Here is a 27575-nt window from a genome sequence, read left to right as displayed (position 1 = left end):
GGCATATTTCACATCTTGTTTTTGGAATTTTTAACTCTAGTTTCATATTCGAAACAAATTATGCTCCTGCTGCTTCTGATTATGAAGGCAATACACAATGTATATTATTTAAGTGCTGTATGACCCATATAGAGTTCATCCATCCTTCTTATGCAGATGGAAATCTTTCCATATTCCGTGTTCTACATATTCTTTGAGCAGTACCTTGATATATGGAAAACGGCATTGATCAACATTTCCATTGGTCTTGGTTAGTATTCATTATATTTCAGATGATTGTATGTTATTTATATGTTAGTAGGCTTGCCAACTTAGTGAATACTGCTGTCTATCTAACTTGGTAATAATATGTTTCACTTACATAGCTTTTGATTGAAAGAAATATTAAACTACATTTTATGCCCAGTTTTATATTCTACCATTGTCAATGCCCCAAGCCCACGCTGCTAGTGCGATGTAAGTTATGGGACCTACTGAGTATAGCACATTGTTTGGCTCAAGCTACTACCAAAATCGCCTAGCCAATGCTACACTTAAGCTTTGGCTTTTACTATATAAACCACTCAAATATTGACTCACTCACTAATGTTGGACTATTCTTTTTTGGGGTATTACAATCATCCCAACTTTAAACATGTGATCTCCTCATTACAGTATGACAATTAGTTTGTTCCAGTATCACCACCAGGCGATGTGGGGACTAGTGTTAAATGCGCAAGATGCAATGCGAGGCTCCAAGTCCCTTTATGCGCATATGCACAAGGTACAATGCGACGTGTGACCAAGTGAAGCAGGGCGCACACCGTACATAGTTTTTAAGGATAGATAATCAACTACACAGTTTTTAAGGATGGATAATCAAGCATGAAAGAGCATGTTTATGAATTTTCATATAAAATATGTTAAGATAAGTAATATCTACGATCAAATTACAAAATAAAATCATAATTCTAATGCTAACACATCCTGTAAAGTAGGAAAGTTCATAATATCAATAAAAAGTCCAACCAAAACTTTTGAAACAAAATCAAATAGTAAAAGAAGATTGTTAGGGTCCTTAATCACACAACTAAAAAGGCCTAATGAATTTATCTTGCCTTTTGTTTTATTAGTTATGAACATTAAAGACTCAACTGGAATGTTAAAGAACAAAAATATATAAGGTTATGTCTTGCATGCACTTGCTTGCGAGACGCAAAAGGCGCTGCCACATTAAATATGGCGCTCTTCACCACTGCCCCGCATCGCAGGACGCATGAGGTACAGCGATGCATGCACATTTGATAACACCAGTGGGAACTATTCATTTTGGGGTGCTACAATCATCCCACCTTTAAACATGTGGTATCCTCATTGTGGCATGATAATTGGTCCTTTCCAATATCACACTGTCAGGAAATGTGGATGTGGCTCCTATGAGTTCTAAAGGTGGCTCCCACCGCACTCATGCATTATAGCACTTGGTTATGCATAGCACTTAGTTCCACACTTCCGGCTAGCTACTACCATTTGTCAATGCTCCGGACCCACAGACCTGTAAGCGCGGTAAGTATTGGGACTCAATGAGTGTAGTGCACTATTTGGCTAAAACCACTACTAAAATCGGCTAGCCAATGCTAAACTTGAGTCTTTTGGCTTTTACTATGTAAACCGCCCAAATATTCACTCACCCACTATGGTGGGACTATTCTTTTTTTGAGTACTATAATCATTACCTCCATTAACTAATACATCTTAGTGATTGCAGGGGTTTGTTCTTCCTACTCATCTTTCAAGCTATTTTCCTTGTCTAGAAATCTAATACTCACTTATTTATTCACTTCGTTTGATCTTTTATATTCTCGATGTCATTTGAATTTTATATGTAAATGGGGAGGTCTACCTAGAAATATGTTATACTATGTGTATTCTGGAGCTAATGGTTTTGTTACCTTGCACATGCTCGTTTATATCTACCTGATGAGAGGCAGTAAATTTTGAGGGTTAAATCTATTGGGGGGATAGAAAGAGAAAACTCTCTTAAAGTGGTGATGAAAGATCCTGGAATAGGGGATTATCAAAATTGAAAGTGGTACAGAAATGTCGAGAGGACAATGTGCAAATGCAGTGATATTTGAAGACACTGATGACAATGAGTAGCAGTTAAGCATAAAAATGTTAATTTGAGAACTTTCTAGTTTGTTTGCGGTGTACTTAAAAAGGTATAAATGCGAGAGTAAGAACATGAAGAAGACTAAATATGTAGTTTATGTTAACCTGTATTTGGAGACCAAAAGGGAAGTAAATGATTGTCGCTAAGACTATATCCCTACTAACTTTCCTTGGTTTAACTCTCCCCACCGATGTAAGCCACAGAATTTATGAATTAATATGCTGGACACTATGTGAAGACTAACTACCCAACAACTAGAGTTTATGGTTAAAAGCAAAAACTAAATTTTCCGGGTTGAGGGAACTTCTATAGGAAACTGTCAGCAGGTGCATCTAAAGTGCGTAGTATGATTATAGTACTGGTTCAAAAGCTTCTGAATTTGTGGGATGTGGACTAAAACAAGTGACATATCTATATTTGCAATCTAAGTGTGGCTCCATAGCAGTGCAACTGCCATATTGCACAAGTGGTAGCTTTGAGAAAAATGCACATATATAAGGACTTAAGCATGGTTAGAAGTTTCTGAAATTGTTCTGCGACCTTTTCATGAGGGAGTCTCTAGCAAATAGTAATCTAAAAATTCAGACTTCTTTAGCACCTCTCAATTAACCCCGAAAATGAGGGAAAATGATTGAAATATCTAAAAGTTCAGTTCTGATAGGAAAATTTTCATCTTAAACACCATATTAGTGTTGATTTCAACATACCTCTCAGAAATATTCTAACCACTTAACCTAACTCGAAAGTGTAGGAAATAAATTATTTGGAACTAGCACCTACTATTTCATCTTTTATTTGAGTCCTTAATGGATGGCAATATTGATCAATTTCACATTCTTCTAGTGGTTCGCTAGAATTAACAGTTCAGCTGTTTCTATAATTTTTTTCAGGTAATATAGTTTCTAAATAGTACTTAGGTGACGCTGCAAATCTAATGTTATCTGATAATAGGACTTCTCTTTTGTCATCATCAATATCACTTATGCCGTCTCCATATGATCTGCAGCTGCTGGTGATGCCTACATTAGATATGAAAGTTAAATTGTCTGTAGTAGCGGTAGAAAAGAAGCTCCTTAGTGTACTTGCTACTTTTCCTATAAGCGTATTTTGTCCTTTAAGATACTGTTACTCCTTAATTCTTGCATGCATTTAGGTTTCCGTGAGATTCTTGATAGATTACAATAACCTAGCTAGGATTTCCAATTATGTCTCTGACCAGATAATATTCTGTTAATTTTAACAGGTGCTGTATTTCTTGTTTGCATGGGTATAACCTGCAGGTCAGTTTTATGTACACTATGTTGTTTGTGAACATGGGCTTATGTTCATTTCTGATTTTAGAACTTACATTTTGAAGCTCTCTTACAATGTTTTTTGCAGCTTGTGGACTTCATTGATCATTTTGGTGGTTTTGGCAATGATTGTTATAGATATGATGGTAACTTACCCTTCTTGATGATATTTATGATCAACACCTTTTTGTTGTGTATGTTGTGTTTTATGATGCTCCTGTGACCTTCACACTTTAATCAAGATAACTGTTTTCAATAACTATCGAAGCTATTTGACGATACATCATTAAATCAGGTTAGAAGAACTTAAACAGCCTTAATTGTTACTAAAATATCAATCAAATTGAGTTTCTATGCGTCATCATTTGAATCTTTTAATAATTTTGAATTCCTATTTTATTGTTTAATTGCTGAATTCATGAAATTTATGATTATTTCATTTAGGGTTTTTTCAATATTAGTCCCTGAAATATTTGATAAATTAGCCCCTCGACCATAGTGGATTATTAAATTTCTATTAGGTCCTCACGCCCTTATAAGTCACTTCAAATTAATCCCTTCAATCAAGAGTAGCAGTAGCAAGATATATGATTTTTTTTTGGGGTGGGGTTTTTTTTTTTTTTTTTTTTGTGTGTGGTGTGGGGGGGGGGGGTGAGCTGTTAAAAAATTCAAATGAATTTGAGGGATTAATTTCAAAATATGAAAGATTTAAAGACTAATACAAAAAGTCACTTTAATTTAATAACCTATCTTTTATAGTGTTTACGCTGGAAGTGTGGTAAACTATTGGAACACATCACCTATTACCTATAACAAATAATTCAACTTACTGTAACAAGGTAACACTAGTTCACAGGTAGATGATGCGTAGGAAGGAAGGCACAAAGCGTTGACTAAGATTTGAAGAATATATTTCATTTATTAGAGCAAGGTGTGTTCTATTTCATTTTCAAATGTGTTCCTACAAAAAAAAAATACCTACATCTAGTTATTTAGTTTTCTACTGATCAATGTATACCTGTCACTTATGTGCCATTAAATGTATCTAGCTTTATCTGCTTGTTTTATGTTATTGTTTATTAGTCAGTTTCATCTTTTGATCCTCTAATATATGATGAATCTTGCAGGGAGTAATGGCGATCCTGAAGATTCAACTTAATGCAGTGTCTGTTGTAAACCTTGTCATGGCAATTGGTATAGCTGTCGAGTTTTGTGTTCATATAACACATTCGTTCTCGGTAAGTTTTCTTAGTTTTTGGTAGATTGTGATTCTCTGAAGTTCTTAATTACAAAGCATTTGCATAACGATTGTAATTCTTTTCATTAACAATGTTTTTATCAAGAAATTGTTTGTGAAAAGGTATTTTGATACATTGCTTAAAATGTTAAGTAAAAGAATATGAAATTGACTATTTAGAGGTACATTAAACTGAAAGCATAGTCACCCCCATGCATTTAAATGGAGCAATGATCCATGTTGCAATAGATGGCATCAAAATCCTGCACATGGAATTATCATACTTAGTATTTCCAAAGGGAGAAATAATTATTATCCAAAGGCCTTGGTCATTATATCAGGAAAAGAAATGGTCAGAAATAACTTAAGTAGGCAGAAATGGCTACATACGGTCTGATTGTTATTGCAAATTCTTATTTTTCACGTGCCTCCTGATAACATTTTCATAAATGAAATATGAAGTTTGGTAAATTATCATTTGATCAGGATCCCCTGACGATAAATAATAATTTTCTAGAAGCATTGGTTGTAACAGGAAGATAAGGACATGAAAGTGGTAGAACTAGGATAAGAAGGCAAGTTATGAGAAAAATGCAATTACACTAAGCACACAAAAACTGTTGTCCGCTTTTTCCCCTTTAAAATGAGATTAAGGTCAAAAACTACAATTAGCTGATGTGTAATATACTAAGATGTCTGATCAGTTTAAGAATTTTGAATACTGAGGAGGTGCCATAAACAATAGTCAGTAGAGAACCAAGTGGGGCAACTCATTGCTTCATGTTCACAGTAACATTTGAAACCACCTAATCCCGGTGGGTGATTTTACACAGCTTTTCTGTTACTATCCTACACACCAACTATTTTGCTCAATATTTCCCTCTTTTGCTTTCCACAGGCAAGCAGTGGCGACAGAAGAACTCGGGCAAAAGCCGCCCTGAGTACTATGGGTGCTTCCATATTCAGGTAACAGCAGATTTTGTTGTAAGGGTTAATACTATGACTGATATCTGATCAGTTTATGGAGATCAAGGAGAACTATCAACAACTAACACTTACTGCAAATGATATCTCAGGCTAGTGGCTAATTTCAAAAAAAAAAGAGTTGAATAAAAAACATTTACTGAAACTTCTTTGGTAAATGTAGTAGGTAAGCTCTTTGCATGTTACAAAACAGCCCATGGGTTGTGTTTTTTTAAAGAATAGCTGCATCATATGTTCTTTTAGTTATTTCTGTTGCATCATGTGTTATTTCTCCATCGAGGCAATAACCAAGTTTGAACTGATACCTTTGCAGAAATTTATTTTTTTCCTGCTGCATGCAGTAGAATCTCCACTTAACAAATCAAGCTAACCATAATGACATGGCAAAATAATTTGGGCTTTAAGTTCTTCTTAGACTTCCCTCTACTGCAAGTTATCATTCAAAAACTATCTCTAACATCTATATCCTTTTCATTTGTCCCAGTGGAATCACGTTGACAAAGCTAGTAGGAGTTATTGTTCTACATTTTGCAAAATCAGAAATCTTTGTGGTCTCTAACTCAAACCTGATACTCAATTCTCAAAACTCCATTTTCTTTCCCTGCTTTTATTTCATATCTGAGTATTTGTTTGTTATGTTCTTGCAGGTGTATTATTTCCAGATGTACCTGGCGCTGGTCCTCCTCGGGTTTTTGCATGGGCTTGTTTTTCTCCCAGTAAGTCGGGTTAACTTTGTGCCTTAAATTCATATTCCCATCTTTAGGCAAGAAGAGGAATGACAGTCTTTAAATGAATGCAGGTTCTATTGAGCATATGTGGTCCTCCTTCAAGGTATGTGCCGCTTGAAAGGCCAGAGGATGATCGTACCGTGAATTAACTTGTACACAAGTTTATTAGCGTTCATATTGTAGAAAAGCGTTAGTTATTTATTATAGTTGTATTACGTGTGGTAGTTGTATTGACTGGGGATTATTCTTTAGGCTTGTATATGCTCCAAAGTATTTATTCCTATTGACATGTATGATATTACTTGTTCCTATGAAGGTCTTATGTGTAGTCTAATATTTTCATTATTTATTTAATTTTTTTCTTCCCTTTTTCGCGTGTTATAAATTCCAAAGTATTTGCACTCTTATCACGTGTAACATTCCAGTTTCATATAACGTTCTGAGGACGGGCATGCTGTAAATTCAGTTTGACAAGGTATCCAACTTGCATAATAATACTGCTACTAGATTCAAGTTCCAGGATTAATTGTCATTCTGGGACTTTACAAATGCTCTTTTAGAGTCTGGCTACAGAATCATTTAGCATTAAGCTATTCGTGCGGGAGCCCTGTCATGGAACGGGACATACTAAAAATGTTCTGCTTCAGTGTCTTTTTGACGTTTATTTGCATAATCTTAAGATGAACTTTGGGGTTTTTTTTGATAAATCTCTCTACATTTTTAAGGGCTTCAAAAATTTTTACATTGAACATGCTGTAGCTACTTCACTGATCACCAGAAAAATTAATTATAGCGATGCTCCTGAGATAAATTTTGGATTGCTACAGGAGGCAGACTGTAGCTTGTGAGCTACCTTCGGGACCTAATAATTCTTTCCCTCCAAAAGAGAACATAATTATGGGACCGCATCCACACATACCCTGCTCTTCTCCAAGAGAGTTTATTCAGCAAAAATGTTTTAATAAATTTAGATGTTTAAATAGCAAAGATAAATATCTGTAGGACATGCCACTGTATAAATAAATTATGTTTTAATAAATGTAGATGTTTAAATAGCAAAGATAAATATCTGTAGGGCATGCCACTGTATAAATCTACTCAGCAAAATGTTCAATTCCACAACAACAAAAGCTGAGCATGCATCAAATGACAACAGCTGTATGGAAATACATAAAAGCATCCTTTCTGATATGCGCAGATTAATTTGAACGGAGTTTGCACTAAAAAGAATGCGCAAATTAATTTGAACGGAATTGGCACTGAAAAGAATGAAACAAACATATAAGGTAACCTGAACAGTTAGCTCATGACAGTACAATGATATTCTTCGTACTCCACCAGATCACGAAATGAAACAAACGGGACACGAAAAGAATGAAACAGCTTGAGGAAGTTGGACAAAGTTAACTGTACAAATCGCGTCCTACTATACAACCTCTACTCTACATTTGTAGCTTGTTAAATACTTTTCAGATTTCCGCTGTAAACACTGATGAACATTATCCACGAAAATACACTAAGAGAAGTAATGTAAATATTTCTTGCTTGTCATGTGAGAGGGTTGTCCTGAAACAGTTAACCAGAGTATGTGGAAGGTACCTCATAATCCTTAGGAGCACTAAAAGTATTTAAACAATACTCCGACCACTCTGAGAGTAGTCTTACCATCATCGATGCATCCTTCACTATCTTACGAACATCTACTGTTAGTATATATGATACAGTAAAAATCCACAGTCAACAGTGCCCTTATGCAAGGAGCACGTCAAGTTACCGGCCGAAGCACCCAACTTAGCAAAGATTGACTGTCACAACTGCAGAAGCTACATGGTGTACAGACATTTTGATAACACCAGAATTAGATGATTTATACACATCTATACACTCCTGAAGATCTGCATCACATGTCAATAGGACCCACTCAGAATCATCGTCCAAGTACTTGATATCCACAGAATTTACATCAGTTATGTGAAACCGTTTTACTGTCTCTTGCTTTAGTTCTCGGAAGCCCCAGTCAGGCTGAAGCCTGAATCGGACTTTTTCTTCACGATATATAGCCTTAATTTTGTACACTTCCGATCTCTTTTGCAATTGAGATGGATTTTCTAAAGATGGATGCTCAGCAAGGGCCCTGTGACTTTGTGATCTTTTTGTCAGTAGAGACGAATTCTCTAAAGTAGGATGGTGAACAAAGGCATGGTGACTTTGTGATCGAACCAGAGGTCTTGGTGGCTCCCGACTAGAGGACCACAACTCTACCTCGCTATTTTCTATTTTGTTTTCTTCCGTAGGGACTTCATGTTTGATGGCAGGTTGTGAAGTATGAATCAGTTGCTTTGATCCACTAGAACAGCCCAAACTTGAACTGGAGCTTTGGCTGCAAGAAGCAGAAGAAAGAGAGTTTGATGCAGAAGTGTGGGAGCTAAATCTTCCTTCTAGTTGTTGAAGTGTGTTTGATGACCCTGGATGATCTGTTTGCTTCTCAAGTAACTCCTTATTTGGGCTAGAGATCTTTGCGAAATTTTCATATACAGAACTAAACTGAAAGGTCCCTTCAGCACCCTGGACTGAGTCAATAACAACTTGAAGCTTCTTTAAAGAGCGTCCAACTTTCTTGATCTTTCTTGAAGGCCAACGAGTTATTCCATGCTGTCTGCATATCCTCTTTAGAGTAGTAGGGCACACTGAAACATGAAGCATTGTATAGACGATTCACTATGGAAATTTTTATTATGACTCATCATCCAAAGACAAACTAGAGGTTTTAATATAAGCACATTACGCAATGGGTATAGAAGTGGTCTTAAACATCATTAGTTGCTACCATCTTAAGAAAAAATTGGGGAATAAAAAAAAAGGATATCAGCCAGTTGCTGCTCCAGGGGGTTAACCTTTTCCGATTACCATATAGTCATAACTGAAATTTAAAGTATTTCTTTTAAACAAATAGTCATTTGTTCTTTCTTCAGGATGAATCATGAAATAACTCCTTACGGGTAATTTACTTGACTGCACTTATTAAGCACTCTTCGAGTGATAAACACCATCCCAAGGGATGATCACAGAGTTATTTCATATGCACACGTGTGCCTACACATAATAACCACAATAAAATACAGCTTTCATGTCTACATGAATTATGTCCATTTTTCTCAACGCCTTTAAGGTCGTCTGTACGTATTGATCAATTAACAAATCCTTTTTAACTCCATCCACAGTTGCTTACACCCACACCTTAAATGCTCATTAACTATGATTTATATATAACTAGAAACTTGTGCTTTCTTGGTCGGTTCCAAATGCCCATCCATCTCAATTTGCTTCCTCCCAATAAAGTTCTCCTTTTTGTCTTTTGGGTATGTCAGAAAGAAACGACTAGGAGATTCATAGACAGAGAATGTCAAAATCACATGATCTACAACTTACATACGTTTTAGGCTATGAAATCAGCATGAAGTGCTTGTGCATGCACACACGGGGTTTTAGGCTATGCATAGTGGAAAAATTCACATCTAAAACAAATAAAGCTAATTTGACTTATTGCTAAACTGCTTTACAGTTCCATAGCATGCAATAGTAGATTTAAAATGTACTATATTTCATGGTATGGAACTGTAAAGCAGTTTAACAATAATACAAATTAGCTCTATCTAGTGTGTGCTTTTAAGTCCCACGTAGTTTAATACTATAGCTCTTATCTAGTGTTTGTGCATCTATTGTGTGTGTATGTGTATATGCGCGCGCGTATACATGTCTGTGTGGGGTGTTTGTGTGTGGAAGAATGGGTGTAAAAATTGGCTATGAGATGACAACTCATTCCTCTAAGAGAGCCAAGAGAAGATTGTTGGAGTGGAGTTGGCTTAATTTCCAACTAAATTTATTGCTGTAATTTTCTACATACAGATACAATTTTGCATGGTCTTTTCGGGCATGGTGCAGTCATTATTTGGCTCAGAATTCTATATAAAAATTGTAGAAGTACATGCATAGTTTACTCCAAGCTTTGAATCATAAAAATCGGAGCAGTATGGATGGAGTTATAGTTAGTCAAAGTACCCTACCTAAATCTGGACAGATTTGTGTATTCCCAAGCATTTTGAAAGATGAAAAGGTTAATCAAGGCCTATAAAAAGGCATGCTCTCATTGTGGAGAGGTTATCAAAAGCAATCCAAGGTTAATCTAAGTTTTCCACTTGTTTTCTTGAAAGTATAAAGAGTTAGAGTGAAAGAGTCTCTTGTGTTGTAGAGATCTCGAGTGTTGAGTTAATAGACAAAGAACGCGAGTGAGGGTTGTGTGGAAGTCGGCGGTGTCGGTTGTGCCGTGTGTGCCTTATACCCATTTGTTGATTTTATATAGTGAAGTATCCTCCGAGCTCTGAGCTCAACCCGTGGTTTTTCCCGTTTGGGTTTTCCACGTAAATCATTGTGTCCATTCTTTATGTGATTATCTTTTATCTTTTTGTCATTAAGAACAAGAACCTGAAGTGGTGTTGAGAAGTTTCACGGTTCGTCAACACCAACAAGTGGTATCAGAGCGAGGTTGTGGTGTTCTTAATGGTTGAAGACAAGTCGATAATCGGCGGTGTGAAGGTTGAGTTGAAGTCATTCGATGGGCGAAGCAATTTCACACTATAACAGCGTAAGATGAAGAATATATTGATTTAGCAAGATCTACACATGTGCATTATGGGGGTTGAGCACAAGCCGGAGACGATGTCTATGGAGGCTTGGATCAAGGCAAACCTCAAGGTGATGAGCTCCGTTGAGCTGCACTTATCCGACGAAGTCACCTACAGCGTGATGGAGGAGACTACCACAAGGGGCACATGGGAGAAGTTAGAGAATCTCTACATAGGAAACTCTCTCTAACAAGCTTTTCTTAAAAGATGAATTAATTAATCTTCGTATGGAAGATGGAGATGATATTATGGAGCATCTTAATGTGTTTAACCGATGTATAACTAATTTGTTGCTAGTGGAGGTAAAGTTTGAAGAAGAGGATAAAGCTTTGCTTTTGCTACGATCCTTGTCGTCGTCATTCAAACATTTCAGGACCACACTCATGTTTGGCAAGGAGACTCTTCGGTTTGAAGAGGTTGTTCAAGACATCATCTCTAATGTCAAAATGAACAAAAGCACGCGAGTTGACTTGAAAAATGAAGACCTACTCGTCAATGAGTTGAACGATCGAGGTCGATCCAAGAAGAAATGTGCCAAGTTAGATAACCGTGGGAGATTTAAATCCAAGAGCTACAAGGATAAGGAGTGTTACTACTGTCATAAGAAAGACCACTTCAAGAAGAACTGCAGAAAGTTCAAGGCAGATCAGAAAGAAGGGAAGAAATCTGAAACCATCTTTATGGCTGGAGTTGCCACGGAGAACAGTGTCGAGCTTCTTTCAATTTCGTCGGGTAAAACAATTTCTAATTCTTGGATTCTCAGATACCTAAAGGGCACCAGAAACAAGGGGATTATGTTTGAAAGACAACATGAAGAGGCGTGCATCACTAGTTTCGTCGATTCCTATTACGCAGGAGATTTAGACAAGAGAATAACTACAACATGATACGTTTTCACTTGCGGTGGAGGACTCATATATTGGAGGTCCATGCTACAATCCATTAGTGTCTTGTCTACCACAGAAGACGAGTACATGAAATTAACGGAAGCTGCGAAAGAAGCCATATAGCTCAAGGGCTTAGCAAGTGATTTGGGTCTAAATTAAAACTCTATGAAAATTCAATGTGACAGCCAGAGTGTTATTTGTCTTGCAAAGAATCAGGTATTTCATGCAAGGACAAAACACATTGAAGGATGCTATCATCGGATTCATGATTGGCTCATGGCAGGAGAGGTCGATGTGAAGAAAGTTCATACAGATGAGAATGCAACAGATTTTCTCACTAAACCAGTTTCGACGGAGAAGTTCAAGCATTGCTTGAGTCTGCTAAATCTGACGACATGTTAGCTCATGAGTGCACCTAGTAACCAGAGTGTTGGTCAGAAATGGCTGCACTGAAAGAGCCAAAGCTCTTTTTCTTTGCCAAATGTCTCCAGCCACCGAAAGCTAACCAGCCCTATTTTTTGACAAATGAGGAAATGACACTGAAAGGAGAAGAAAAAAATTGTAGATGGGCCCCATCGCGGCCCCCACCACGGATCCCATCAGTAATAAATTATTGGTGCATAGTATTTTTCCAAACACTATAAATAAGCCCACAATCTCTTAAGAAAAACTCATCCCAGAAACAACCCCTCTTATAGAAGAAAAAGAGAGAGAAAAGAGAGGCTTAGAGAAAAGTCTTTGTGAAAGAAAATTATGAGCAATTTTTAGAGCAGTGATTGGGTTGTGAGAAATTTGTGAAAGTGTTGTAAAATTTCTCTTCATAGTGAAAGATCTGCAGCAGCCCGTGGATGTAGGCAAGTTTGTGCCGAACCATGTAAATCTTACGTGTCCCCCTTTTTGCGCATTTATCTTGCTTTCTCTTAAATCTGGTAATAGGGGAATCTAAGTAATTTCCCAACAACTGGTATCAGAGCTCTGGTTGTGACTTCTGTCAATTTTTCTGCAAGATTACTATTTATATGAATAGTAAATTTTGTGAATAGTGAAATTTTATCGACGATACTTGTTTGTTGATAGCAGTGTTCTAATACACGGTGGTTCGTAGAAATTGTCAAAAACAATCTAGAGGAAGCCAGATTCAAGTGGGAGCGATGGCTGCAAATGAAGGAAAGATGAAAATTAAAAAGTTCAATGGTGCGAACTTTGGCTTTTGGAAGATGCAGATCGAAGACTATCTATACCAGAAGAAACTGTATCAACCTCTCTCAGGAAGTGAGCCAGATGATGTAAAGGATGAAGAGTGAGCTCTTCTCGACAGACAAGCCCTTAGAGTTATTTGATTAACATTATCCCGTAATGTTACTTTCAACATAGCAAAGGAAAAGACCACGGCGAATCTTATGGCGGCTCTCTGCAGCATGTATGAGAAGCCCTCTGCCTCAAACAAAATTCACTTAATGAGACGGTTGTTTAATTTGCGGATGACAAAAGGCGCATCGGTAGCTCAACATCTTAATGAACTCAACACAGTCACAACCCAGTTGAGTTTAGTTAGGATTGAGTTTGATGAAGAAGTTCGAGCGTTGATCCTTTTGTCTTCCCTACCAGAAAACTGGAACGTTACAGTCACGGCTGTGAGTAGCTCATCGGGAATCAATAAGTTAAAGTTTGATGACTTTCGTGATCTGGTTCTTTGTGAAGAAATTCAGCGGAAAGAATCAGGTGAAGCTTCAACCTCCTCAGCTTTACACACGGAGTCTAAGGGAAGAACTTCAGAAAGAAGTTCAAATCACGACAAATCAAAATCTAGAACAAGCAAATCTAGATGGGAAAAGAAAGATTTCAAGTGCTACAATTGTGGCAAGAAGGGTCATTTTAAGAGGGAGTGCCGGGCACCGAAGAAAAATACCGACGCACAGGAGTCTGCCAACGTGATCGAGGAAGGAGGTGATACTATGATTCTAAGCGTCAACAGTCCGATTGAATCATGAATTCTTGATTCATGGGCATCCTTTCATTCCACCTCATGCTGAGAAATCATGGAGAACTACGTCAGCGGTGATTTCGGAAAGGTACATCTAGCAGATGATGAAACCTTGAAGATTGTTGGCAAGGGAGACATTTGATTAAAATTGTCAAATCAGACCACATGGAAGCTGCAAGGAGTGAGACATATTCATGGCCTTAGAAAGAATTTGATCTCTGTGGGACAGCTTGATGGGGAGTGTTATTGTACAACCTTCTCGGGTCATGAATGGAAGATTACCAAAGGAGCACTCATCACTGCTCGAGGTAAGAAAAGTGGTACTCTTTATGTAACCTCTAACTTAGAGAATATCATTGCAGTAACAGATGCAGATAAAAAATCAAACCTATAGCACCAAAGGCTTGGCCATATGAGCGAGAAAGGGATGAAGACACTTCTGTCAAAAGGAAAGCTGTCGAATCTGAAGAATGTAGATGTCGGCCTATGCGAGGATTGCATCTTTGACAAACAGAAAAAAGTCAGTTTTGCAAAAATTGGCAAGACACCCAAGACAGGAATGTTAGAATTAGTTCATACCGACGTATGAGGGCCATCTCCAGTTTTATCTCTTGCAGGCTCATTGTACTATATCACTTTCATTGATGATTCTACAAGGAAGGTATGAGTCTATTTTCTAAAGAAGAAATCAGAAGTCTTTGATACCTTCAGAAAATAAAAGATCATGGTGGAAAATGAATCTGGTCTGAAGATAAAGCGGTTGAGGTCAGACAACAGAGGAGAGTACAAAGATAGTAGATTCAAAGAATTTTGCGCAAACAACGGAATCAAGATGGAGAAAACGGTTCCTATGACACCGTAGCAGAATGACGTAGCGGAGCACATAAACAGAACTTTGAATGAACGTGCCAGAAGCATGAGGTTACATGCTGGCTTGTCCAAGTTCCTATGGGCTGAAGCTATCAATACCACAGTCTAGCTAATCAACCGCGGACCCTCAGTTTCCTTGGATGGTGGAATACCGGAAGAAGCTTGGAGCAAAAAAGAGGTAAACCTTTCGCATTTAAGAATTTTTGGTTGTATCTTTTATGTACACATAAATTCTGCTAAAAGAAGTAAATTTGATGTCAAATCTAACAAATGTGTTTTTGTTGGTTATGGTGGTGATGAGTTTGGTTACCGAATTTGGGACTATAAAAATCGAAAGATCATCAAAAACAGAGATGTCATATTCAATGAGAATGTGATGTACAAAGACAGATCAACTACAAAATCAAGTAGCTCTAGTACAAAAGCTAAAACAAAGGAATTTACTGAATTTGAGAAGATTTCTGAAAATGATGTTCAGACTAGCCCTAAAGCGGTTCAAGAAGAACTAAGCACGCCAGAAATGAGACGCTTCTCAAGAATTCCTAAGCCAACCCAACGTTATTTGCCTTCTTTGCACTACTTGTTGCTGACTGACAATGGTGAACCAGAGTGTTATGATGAATCAATGCAGGTAGAGAATTCAAACAAGTGGGAGTCTGCTCTGTAAGATGAGATGGACTCGCTCATGTCAAATCAGACGTGAGACTTATCTGAATTACCATCAGGTAAGAAAGCTCTTCATAACAAGTGGATTTACAGGATCAAAGAAGAGCATGATGGGAACAAACGCTACAAGGCAAGATTGGTTATCAAAGGCTTTCAGCAAAAGGAAAGTATTGACTACAATACAATTTTCTCTCTGGTCGTGAAACTGACTACAATCAGACTAGTGTTAAAAATTGTAGTTGCTGAGAATTTACATCTTAAGCAGTTAGATGTAAAAATAGCTTTCTTTCATGGTAATTTGGAGGAGAAGATTTATATGAAGCAACCAGAAGACTTCATAAAGACAGGCAAGAAAAATCTAGTATGCCGTTTGAAGAAGAGCTTGTATGGATTAAAACAAGCTCCCATGAAGTGGTACAAAAAGTTTGACAGCTTTATGGGCAGCAACGGTTTTACTAGATACCAAGCAGATCATTATTGTTATATCAAGAGGTTTGACAATAGCTTTATTATTTTATTGTTATACGTTGATGACATGCTCGTTGCAGGCTCAGATCTGTAAGAGATTACAAATTTGAAGCAAAAATTATCAAAGCAGTTCGCAATGAAAGATCTTGGCGCTACAAAACAGATTCTTAGAATGAGGATCAAGAGAGACACGAAGTCTGGGACTTTGATGTAATCACAGGCTGAGTACATTAACAAAATACTCTCCAGGTTCAATATGCAAGATGTTAAACCAGTGAGTACACCTTTAAGTGTTCATTTCAGACTTTCCAAAGAGCAGTCACCAAAGACAGTCCCGTACGTCTCAGCAATTGGAAGTCTGATGTATGTCATGGTTTGTACAAGATCAGATATTGCTCAAGCAGTGGGAGCTGTTATCAGGTACATGAATGATCCAGGCAAGATACACTGGGAAGTAGTCAAATAGATCCTTAAATATCTACAGGATACCACAGGTAAAGCACTTTGTTTCAAATATGGAGATACAATACTAACAGGTTATGTGGATGCTGATTTAGCAGGAAATATTAATATCAGAAAGAGTACTACATGGTATGTCTATACTCTAGGAGGTACAGCAGTGAGTTGGGTTTCTCAACTACAAAAGATAGTTGCTCTCTCCACAACTGAAGCAGAATATATCGTTGTTACAGAAGCCAGCAAGGAAATGGTTTGGCTTCAAAGTTTCTTGGATGAGTTAGGCAAGAAACAAGAAGACAATGTCCTATATTACGACAGTCAAAGTACTATTCATCTAGCGAAGAATCCGTCTTTTCATTTAAGAACGAAGTACATACAGATGCGATATTATTTTATACGGTCACTTCTGGAAGATAGAATTTGGAAGCTTGAAAATATTAATGGAGCTCAAAATCCGACAGACATGCTGACAAAGACGGTGACTACTGACAAACTGAAGCTGAACACAGCTTCAGTTGGCCTGCAATAGTATCAAGACGGGGAAGAGCTACTGCATAGATCGAGATGTGAAGACAGATTAAAATCAGTCTTCAAGTGGGAGATTGTTGGTCAGAAATGACTGCACCGAAAGAGCCAAAGCTCTTTTTCTTTGTCAAATGTCTCCAGTCACCGAAAGCTAGCCAGCCCCATTTTTTGACAAAAACCAGCCATATTTTTTGACAAATAAGGAAAAGACACTGAAAGGAGAAGAAAAAAGTGTAGATGGGCCTTACCACGGCCCGCACCATGGGTCCCACCAGTAATAAATTATTGGTACATAGTGTTTTTTCAAATACTATAAATAGGCTCCCAATCTCCTAAGGAAAACTCATCCCAGAAACAACTCCTCTTATAAAAGAGAAAGAGAGAGAAAAGAAAGGCTTAGAGAAAAGTCTTTGTGAGAGAAAATTATGAGTAATTTTCAGAGTAGGGATTGGGTTGTGAGAAATTTGTGAGAGTGTTGTAAAATTTCTCTTTATAGTGAAAGATCTGCAGTAGCCCGTGGATGTAGGCAAGTTTGTGCCGAACCACGTAAATCTTGCGTGTCCCTCTTTTTGCGCATTTATTTTGCTTTCTCTTAAATCTGGTAATAGGGGAATCCAAGTAATTTCCCAACATAAAGGTGTGGGGAGATGAGTTGATGATTATCAAGGTGAAGTAGCTGAAGCCAGAGCAGGATTTGCTCTGAAATTCTAGAGTATAACTTCTTAGATTTCGAAGATCCATGTTCCGAAGACAAGTGTTCGTGATTCAGATGAAGATTGACATTCCAGAAACTCGTATTCTGAAGACTAATGCTCGGAAAATGCAGCTTACGATTCCGAGTGGCGTCGGATATCTCGCCAAGGTGAAAATTGTTAGAGTTGGCTCAATTTCCAGCTAAATTTTTTGCTGTAATTTTTTGCATGTAGATACAATTTTGCATGGTCTTTTTGGGAACGGTGCAGTCATTATTTGGCTCATAACTCTATATGAAAGTTGTAGAGGTACATGCATAGTTTACTTAAGCTTTGAATCACAGGAATCGGAACAGTATGGATGGAGTTATGGTCAATCAAAGTACCCTACCCGAATCTGGACAGATTTGTGTATTCCCAAGCATTTTGGAAGATGAAAATGTTAATCAAAGCCTATAAAAAGACATGCTCTCATTGTGGAGAGGTTCTCAAAAGCAATGCAAGGTTAATCTAAGTTTTTCACTTGTTGTCTTGAAAGTATAGAGAGTTAGAGTGAATGAGAGTCTCTTATGTTGTAGAGATCTCGAGTGTTGAGTTAATAGACAAAGAGTGTGAGTGAGGGTTGTGTAGAAGTCGGTGTTGTCGGGTGTGTCGGGTGTGTCTTGTACCCATTTGTTGATGTGAGGGTTGTGTAGAAGTCGGTGTTGTCGGGTGTGTCGGGTGTGCCTTGTACTCATTTGTTGATTCCATATAGTGAAGTATCCTTCGAGCTATGAGCTCAACCCGTGGTTTTTCTCGTTTGGGTTTTCCACGTAAATCCTTTTCCATTCTTTATGTGATTATCTTTTATTTTTTGGTTATTAAGAACAAGAACCTGAAGTGGTTGAGAAGTTTCGCGCCTCGTCAACACCAACAAAGATGTCTTAAGAGGTAAAGATCATTGTAGAAGCTCGTTTCTTGAAGGACTGCATCGCTGACTGATATTTACATGAAAAAGATGCCTTCTACTTAATAGAGGTGGAATACTCCCTCTCCACTAGTGTAAGACTTCTAGTCTAGTGGTGATACCCTAAAAGACTCCATATATGTTCAAAACAATTCTCACAAGTCTTTATTTATTCAAAATCCTGCACAATGTGTAATTGGGATCCTCAGCCCTTATCTCCTTTATCAAGTGTCCACCGTGCACAAACTAAGCTTGTTTCAAAGATACTGAAACAAACTTTCAGATGGCTCTGCAATGCTACCAAAAACCCGTACATATTGGTAGGTTTTTTAGACTGCTCAAATTTTAGTTATGTAGGAACCCCTTTGATGTGTGCAAAACAGTTAACAAGGATACTCCATATCTTGAGAATTTTACATGGTGCAGCTTGTGACTACTTGTTTGGATAAATTCTTAGGTATAGTAAAATAGCCAAATAATTGGTGAATTTTCTACAAAGCATTGAAGTGACTGAACATAGAGATTTGAGACAGCTCAGTCTGCCGTCAGGTACATTGCAACTAAGTGCATAAATAGAAGATATAGTCATGCTAACAAAATGTGAAACTCAAGTTAGCGTACTTTACTAAGCAACAATGATTTAGAATGTTGTATCTTGTGAAGGATGAATCATACCTCCAATGCTTTTCGCAGCATCTTTCAGGCTCCCGGCAAAATATTGCCGAAGAACTTGCAAGCTGACAGTCTTTTCCGTCTTCGCACGCCTCTTTTCAGTTGTCTTTCGAGCTTGTGGCAATGTAATATCACTACAAACATTATCCTTTTCATCAGCGGTACTTTGTGGAAGCTGCTCAGACTCATAGAATATCCTGCTTTTGGATAATCCACTCTCTGATGTATTCCAATTATTAGTGACTTTGAGCTCCTCAATATCCTGTTTTCTAAATTCTAAATGTGTGGAAGAAGGCAGCAAGCCATGTTCTTCCTTCTCTTGGACCTCCGTGACATTCACAATCAAAGATGGCACTTCTATAGAAATTCCAGTTGAAGGAGAGCCAGATGAAAAAACATTTCTCTCGTCTATTCCTTGGCCTCCTTCGGAAAATGATTCATCAAATAAAAAATCCGAAGGATATGATTCATCAACTTCTAACATAGCCTCATCCTCCAGCTCCTTTGCAGTGACAACTCTTAAACTCTGGCAAACCTGCTGAATGGTTGTGGACAAGGAATTAAGCATCAGTCTCTGTTCTTCACTTTCGATGCAATTAACAGGCAAGAAGAACTCCAGAACAAAGTCAGCTTTTCCAGTGTGAAAGCTTCGAAGACGGATCGCTACAGTTCCTCTCAAATTGAACAGCTTCGCATGGTGCGAGAGTGGATACTCAGTCTTTGTAAAAGAAGTTACATCTGGAGAGAAACATGGTTGGTTTGTTGTGAAAGCTTTGCCAGCTACGCCTTGACCTCTAAACAAATGGTGCTCTGAGCAAGCCTCATGAAAACTTAACATGGAAGGATCATTAACATAACAAGCGACATCAACAGTGGAAACGCATTCTTTATAGTTCTCATTGGAATGACGGCAACCTTGTTTGTCTTGTTGAATGCATGTGATCCATGTTTGTGCTAGCGGCAGATTGTGGGTCTCACATACAACTTTTAAAACTTGTTGGATCTCTGGTAAAGCAGCTTGGTAAGAATTGTTACTCACCTGATAAAGAAGAATCAAAAGTTATTTGATGGACATTTTGAGTGGAGTACAAGGTTTAAGGGAATGGCTATCGCACCTTTACTCGAGGAACACTGAGAACATCGTAACTTCTAAGGTCCACTGCCTGCAAAGATATTTGTGTTAAGCAAACATCCAAAAGAGGAAGCTTCTCTTTTTAGATCAGTTTACTTCCATAATCTACTCATGACGAGATACTAAAAAGAAAACAAGGATGTGAGTTTTATTTAATACAATAGGGCTAATTCACTGAATAGTACTTCTGTATAGAATCCACTCTGTATATGTTACACAGTGAGTGTAGACAGTGACAATGACCAGGCTGTAGACACTTGACAAGTTTTTAGCAACACAAAAGAGCAGAAGTCACAGAATTTCCATCCAAAATCCTGAAATACTACAATGATATTGAACTAACTTCTAATACTTACGGCCAATGTTGAAAATGGAAGTGCGCCGTGCAGCACACAACCTCTCAATATTGTAAAAGTGCAAATAGCACATCATAACATAAGCTACACCGGTTTTATCTTAATTTAAAATAATGCAAAAGTGTCTGCAATCATTTCATAATTAAGAATTAAGAAAAACGGTTTCATATGTATAGAATCTTAAGAGTGATTTAAAAAACCAAATCATAGTGATTATTGTACGCAGGCTTGTTAACCTATTAACGTGCACAACCATACATGTTACTTGATTAAAAAAACCCACCGGTTGAGTCATCAAACCAACAGTATTAATTCACTATGTTGGTAGGAACTCATTGACCAGTACCAATCAACTTCCCTATTAGCATGGGGGCAATTGTGACCCCTCGCAAGTGGCCTAGTGGTTGGGATCTGGGCCCTTAGCTCAAAAGGCCAAGGGTCGATCCGTGTCTATGGCATATGCCTAACCGCAACTTCTAATTATTTGGCATTGCAACGCTTGCCCTATGCACCTAGGCCTGAACAGCAAAGAGGGGCCCTAGACCCCGGGGTTTGCTTGGCTGATACTAAGCCAAGGTTCCTCATTCCAAAGTCATGTATTTGTGCTTTTTGAGACGTCAGAGAGTGCCTGCGGCCTTCGACAAAGCTTGCTATTTAAGGCTATATGACAGATTTGTTAGCACAAGAGTGTTTCAGACTTCCCATGTCAGTTTACGGATGGCAAACTTTATAAAGCCTTAGAAAATGAGGGACTCCTAAATAACGTTAGTACTGAATAACAGATTGTGAAAATAAACGATAGCAAAATAGAACCAACCAGACTAGAATTCTAACAAACCTGAAGAGCACTGCAGATACTCTCAAGATCAGAGCTATAATTGATCTTCTGCCTCGTCAAGACAACCTCCAAAACTCCAAGGCAAGATCTACTGTCCCTTTCGAATACAGGAAGCGCGATAGTCCCACAAACATTATACCTCTGCGCATGATCAACACGCGGATATTCGTAGCTACTGAAATACCGAACATCTGGCGTCCACTCCGGAACTCTCCCAAGAAATACTCGGCTGGGCAACCCTACTGCCTCGTTAGAATTCTCCTCGGCTGAAAACCGGTAGCTTGTCGACACTTCCCGATAACTATCGAGGCCTTGGTTTTCTGCGTCGAGCCAAAAGGGCTGACCGGAGGTTGACAGGAAATGCCTGCCTCCTCGTCGAATCGGGACCCATATCTGAACAAGTACATCACAGTCCCTTTGCGATTCCTTAATGCACTTCAGAGCATGAATCAGACGGTCCTTTAAAGGAGGAGTCGGACTCCTCGGCTGAACCAACAAATTCAAGCCCTGTTCAGAGCTAGAGTTCGGCGGGGTTTCTTCTCGGTTATCAGTTTCGGCGAGGATTGCATTTGAGCCGTGGTTGCTAATATCAAGAAGAGGGAAGAAAGGGGAGGGAGCTGAGCCTGATGGTTGGAAGAGATCGGAGTAATCGGGGGTTTGTAGCCAGCAATCTCCTGATAGAATCTCATCCATGAGGTCGAAATCGACGGCAGAGTCCGACAGAGATCTTTCCGGTGAACATTCAGTCTTCCGGGCACCGGAATCTTCCATGGCTGAATTCAAATTCATCAGAATCTCATCCCCTACAAAGAAATCACTGGCGCAGACCTAAATTAAAAACAAAATAAAGTGACAGCTGAAAAAACAAACACAGAGATGTCACGACGAGGAGGGGGAGAAAAAAAACAGCCCAAAAAGAATCTGGGTTTGTAAGCGCGCACACAAAGTTTTGTGCTAATGGATTATTAGATCCTTTAATTTATTTTTACTTTTTTTCCCTCCCCCACCTCGTGTCAAAGATCGATAAAATTAAACACACACACAAAAAAAAAAAAAGCATTAACAGATGCATCTAAATGAGTGAAGGGAAAAACTAAGGACCCATTAATTTACAAATAAAATCCAACTTGCAAAATAGAAAGGAAACAAAACAAGGAAAAGGCTCTCACTTTCAGCGGATGATTCCAACAAAAAATTTGCAGCCCTTTTTACGCCCCACAGAGAGAGGTTTGTTAAAAAAAGGCAACAAGAATCGCTGTAAAAACAGCAGCAGGACGCTCAAAGCAAATCCTATGTAACATAAAGAGGACCAAAATAAATAAATTTTAAAAAAAAAAGTTCTGGGAATTCATTGCCGGTATCCAAAGAGAATCTCAAGCTCCACGCTGAATCCTGGTGATTCTCTCAAAGTACTGGGGTCTGTTACCTTGGAAGCTTGTACTTTTGAGACACCGGTGGAATCTTTTCTCTTGTGGGGGCCCACTAAATTGCGTAATTACGACAGTGCCCAACAAGTAACCGGGAGCCTTACGGACACAGCTGCGATACGTCAGAGGCCCGGAGGGCTCCTCTTCGTGGGGGCAGAAATGTAAAACGACGGTGATAGTGTGACCATGACAATGACGTAATAATATTAATTGTACATATTGGAGGGAGGTACATGCGGGGAGGGATCTTTGGAAAGCTGGGGTATATTCAAGATGGATCCTGATGGAGGACAGGTCACAGTGAAATTGGTTGGTTGTACTTGCGGTGATGAAATTGACAATGACCATGATAAGCAGACAAAGTCTGGTTCATTTGATGAGGGTAGAAAATTCAAATTTCCTCATTATAGGCCCTTTTGGCATACATGGCCGTACTACGGGCCAGACTACTGTTCGTTTTCATTAATAACGGCGGGCGTGTAATGTGTAGAAGGTGTTTATCTAACCAAGGGTAGAACGTTAAGGGTGCAAAATTTTATTTTTATTTTTATTTTTTTTTGATTAATTACATTTTGATAGCATGAGATGTAGCCCTAGTTACGTAAGACTCCGTTTGGATACCATGGTGTTTTACTTGTTTTCATAGTGTTTTTTCTAAAAACAAAACGTCATGCGTTTGGGAAGCATGGTGTTTTTTGAGCTAAATCATCCTCAAACAAAAAAACACAATACTTATTTCAAAACACCTTTTAGGTGTTTTAAGTTTGGTGTTTTGGTTTTGAGTTTAAGAATGTGTTAATATATTATCTAATATAATATATTAAATGTAACTAATATAGAGTTATTATCATCATGCTTATTATAATATAATATATTATATTATATTATAAATAATTTAATATATTAGTAATATATATTAAATAATATAAAAATATAATAAATAAAATATCTTATATAATAATATAATAACATATTAAATAAAAATATTTAATCTGTTAATAATGTATTATATAATAATAAAATATAAATAAAATAATAAAAAATTATTGATAATAAATAATAATATAATTGTAGGCTGTCTAAAAATCACAAGAGATAGCTAATCCTCATCAAACACCGATGACGGGAGTTACAATCTGACGACTCTCATATTTTCAAGGAGCAAAGATAAAAATTACAAGATGACGGTCTTTACAACGCTCCAGCAAAAGAGACCACAAATTGATGGTCTCTTCACATCAAAATGCAGAGGTCATCTCTGCGTTTCACCATCAAAACGCAGAGATCATCCCTGTGTTACAACATCAAAACGCAGAGGTCATGCCCACGTTTCAGAGTCAAAACGCAAAGGTCATTCCCAGCATTCTAGTCGAAAACGCAGAGGCCATCCTCAGCATTCAAGTCCATATGTAGAGTTCGTGAACTCAAAACGCAGAGTTCATGCAGAGCCCAACTCTGTGTCCCAGGTCCAAAACACGAAGTTCATCTCTGCGACCCAACTCTACGTTTCAGATATGCAACGCAGCGTGACCTGTGCGTTTAGCCATCAAAATAGGCCCAACTCTACGTTTCAAGTCTAAAACGCAGAGTTCGGGCCCTGAACGTTATTTTTCAGCGTTTGACTCGTTCAAAGCATGAACTGAACAGTTCAAAACCGTTTTCCCCCATGATTTGGGGAGTAGTTTAAGGGGGTGGTTACACCCCATTCAGCCCTGTAGGGTCAAAAAAAAAATTAAGGATTGATTGACTCTCTTGTTTTAAGAAATGTGTTTGATCACTTGGTACGAAACCCTTACAATCACTCACAATCTCTCGATTACAGAGGAAGAGAAGATTAATTCAGGTACGAAACCCTTACAATCACTCACAATCTCTCGATTACAGAGGAAGAGAAGATTAATTCAGCTTCTCCTTATTTAACGTGGGTTCTTGGTGGACAATCTCTCGATTACAGAGGAAGAGAAGATTAATTCAGCTTCTCCTTATTTAACGTGGGTTCTTGGTGGCGAAAGAATGCTTCCCTCAATGCTTGAGTCGAGATTGCTTCCCATTGACGATCAGAACAAGATCACAAGAGCTTCTGATGTGGGTTAGAACATGAGAATACGAACGTCGATTTCTCTTCTTGCGATAGCCAAAGATCTCCAAGTCCGAGTATCAAAAGTCAAAGTCTAGTCTCCTCTTAATAGTTGCTCGAGGCTATTTATAGGAGTTTGAGCATGTAACCGACGTGCTACAATCGTGGAGTCGTGGGCGTAACTGATGCGCTGAAATTATGGAGTCGTGGCGTAACTGACTCGTTGAATCTAGCCCACGTGGCTGACTGGGTCTTCGTGGCCGTTATAGCCTGATTGAATGTGGGTGACGAACTTCACTACGTTGGCGAACTTCGTCCTTGATGTCGAGCCTCACTGCGTGGCGAACCTCGTAAGCTTTTTTTAATAATGAGTTTCGTCTTCACTGACGAGCTTTAAATCTGATGACAAACTTTGTTTTCATTGACGAACTTCACCTCCGATGATGAACTCCGAACCTCGTATCCAATGACGAGCTTCGAACCTCGTTTCCAATGACGAGCTTCGTCTTTGATGTCAAGTCTTATTTCCAATGATGAGATTCGAACCTCATTTCTAATGACGAGCTTCACATCTTGTTTCCAACGACAAGCTTAGTTGTTTGAGACGAGGTTCATCATTGTAATGACCCTCGTCATGCTCGTTATGAGCTTCAACATTCTAAGGCCAAATAATTAGCCAATGATCTATGAAGATCCATGAGAGAGGAGGAGAGATAGGCTTTTTTTTACTAGCCTCTCCATCCCCTCCCCTTTTTCATGTTGATCATGCCTATTTATAGGCTTAGGACTATTATGGAGTGAGTTAATGGGCTTTAACTCCCTTTATAATAAGGGAGTTAGTGGTCATTAACTCACATTTAAATGAGGTCATTAACTCTCCTTAAATATGTGAGTTATTGGTCATTAATCCTCCTTAAATGTAGCCTCTGAAAATTATGACAGACGAGATTCGGCTACGCACGAGGTTCGTTAACAATGGCAACGACGAACTCCATCTTCAATGACGAGCTTCGTTTCTGGATGAACTTCGTTTCTGGACGGAACTTCATCTTCAATGACGAACTTTATTTCTGGGCGAACTTCGTCTTCAATGATGAAGTTCGTCTTTTGAGGGGTGAAGTGTCGTTAGAAGAGGTTCGTCTGCGGATGGACTTTGTTGGCTAAGATGAGGTTCATTATGATAACGAGCCTCGTCATGCTTGTAGCAAGGTTCAACCTTGCTTTATTCCTTGGCACTTTTTTAGTGTCTACAAGATCTCCTTCAAAGTTTTTCAGACCCAAATTGGGTTGTATGGGGTCTGAAATACTTTGAACCTTCTTGAATATGACGAGCTTGATTTGCATGACAAGCTTGGATGCTTTGGGATGAGCTTGGCCTCTTGGTGAGCTTGGCCTCTTAGCAAGCTTCGACGCTTCGCGGTGAACCTCGTGGTTGCAGGTGAAGTTTATTATTTCTGGGCGAACCTCAATACTTCAAGATGAAGTTCGGTTATTCGTTGAGTCTTGTCATTTGGTGTGTGTTTCGTCAGACCCATATGGGATTGACGATTAGGACTTAGGATTTTTAGTAAACCCTCAGTTATCAACGGACTTGATGTGTCTTTACCAACTGCCGTTTGAATTGGACTAGCCATGCTTTTGCCCTTAGCATGGTAAGTTATTGAGGAATTTCTCTTAGGCTCAATGCTAAGATTTTCCTCTATCCTTAGCCCTTTTTAAGGTCTTAGATCATATGCATGATAATAAAGCTCAAGCTCATCATATGGTAGGCTTGTTGCAGGAAAACGAACATCATTTATAAAAAATGACAATGTTAGGATGATCATGTCATTCAGTGACTTAAAAGTACGACAACGATGATTGAAACAAAGGCACATCACTTGGTAGGCCAATGTTGGAAAACGAACGTCATTTGGGGAAATGGCGACGTTAGGAAGATCATGTCGTTCAGTGACTTGGAAGTATGACGATGATGATGAGAACAAAAGCACATCACTTTGTAGGTCAATGTAGGAAAACGAACGTTATTTGGGGAAACGACGACGTTAGGATAATCATGTCGTTCAGTGACTTAAAAGTAAAACGACAATAAAGAAAACGAAGGCACATCACTTGGTAGGCCAATGTTGGAAAGATATTTTTTTGAAAGAACATTGACTATCAGATGTAATCATTAACGTGATAGTTTTGTGATCCCGCCACCATATTGAAGAGAATTGACGAGGGAATTTGGAGGAAGTGACTATCAGAGGTAATCATTAACGTAATAGTTTGTGATTCTGTCATCCTATTGAAGAGGATTGGTGAGGAAATTTAGAGGAAGTGACTATCAGAGGTAATCATTAACATGATAGTATTTTGGTAAGGGGCCAGATGCTCACGTCTGACTTTAGACTCACCTTAGAGTTGATTTATGACGAGCTTTGGGTCGTCATGGGTTCATGAGAGAGAAAGCTTAAGGTAGTATATGGTTTTGCAGAGAAATTATGACTATACCCACT

At 38.4% G+C, this 27575-nt stretch overlaps 2 protein-coding genes across 5 annotated transcripts in view; one reads left to right on the top strand and one right to left on the bottom strand.

The window, feature by feature from the left end:
* The window catches only part of LOC109837246 (Niemann-Pick C1 protein-like), a 66343-nt gene extending 59583 nt beyond the window's left edge, over positions 1-6760 (top strand). For 3 of the 4 annotated variants that reach the window (XM_020405402.1, XM_020405403.1, XM_020405404.1), the window contains 8 exons: positions 157-250; positions 3396-3432; positions 3533-3590; positions 4572-4682; positions 5580-5647; positions 6150-6216; positions 6313-6381; positions 6465-6760. In XM_020405402.1, coding sequence (XP_020260991.1) covers positions 157-250; positions 3396-3432; positions 3533-3590; positions 4572-4682; positions 5580-5647; positions 6150-6216; positions 6313-6381; positions 6465-6542 — 582 coding nt within the window. In that variant the 3' untranslated portion in view covers positions 6543-6760. Of the gene's footprint in view, positions 1-156; positions 251-3395; positions 3433-3532; positions 3591-4571; positions 4683-5579; positions 5648-6149; positions 6217-6312; positions 6382-6464 lie in introns of those variants that run through there. The other variant, XR_002246234.1, reaches the window with a different exon arrangement.
* On the bottom strand, positions 7680-22931 carry LOC109837245 (protein NLP1-like). The gene is made up of 5 exons (XM_020405401.1): positions 22740-22931; positions 21571-22387; positions 20360-20407; positions 19248-20283; positions 7680-9080 (listed from the first exon to the last, which is right to left on the bottom strand). Exons 2-5 carry the CDS (start codon positions 22357-22359, stop codon positions 8185-8187), a joined length of 2769 nt encoding a protein of 922 aa, XP_020260990.1. The 5' UTR covers positions 22360-22387; positions 22740-22931; the 3' UTR covers positions 7680-8184.

The sequence above is a fragment of the Asparagus officinalis genome, chromosome 4, assembly GCF_001876935.1.
Source record: "Asparagus officinalis chromosome 4, Aspof.V1, whole genome shotgun sequence".
In the NCBI taxonomy this organism is placed as follows: domain Eukaryota; kingdom Viridiplantae; phylum Streptophyta; class Magnoliopsida; order Asparagales; family Asparagaceae; genus Asparagus; species Asparagus officinalis.
This window is presented reverse-complemented; position numbering and strand designations above follow the sequence as displayed.

Bases quoted from the DNA above. Each gene is read 5' to 3' on its own strand.
- LOC109837245 (XM_020405401.1), bottom strand. From the start codon at position 22,359: ATGAATTTGAATTCAGCCATGGAAGATTCCGGTGCCCGGAAGACTGAA. The intron at 20,284-20,359 runs GTGCGATAGCCA...CTTCTTTATCAG, and splicing joins TCAGTGTTCCTCGAGTAAAG to GTGAGTAACAATTCTTACCA. The intron at 9,081-19,247 runs GTATGATTCATC...TTCATGTTTCAG, and splicing joins TGCTGCGAAAAGCATTGGAG to TGTGCCCTACTACTCTAAAG.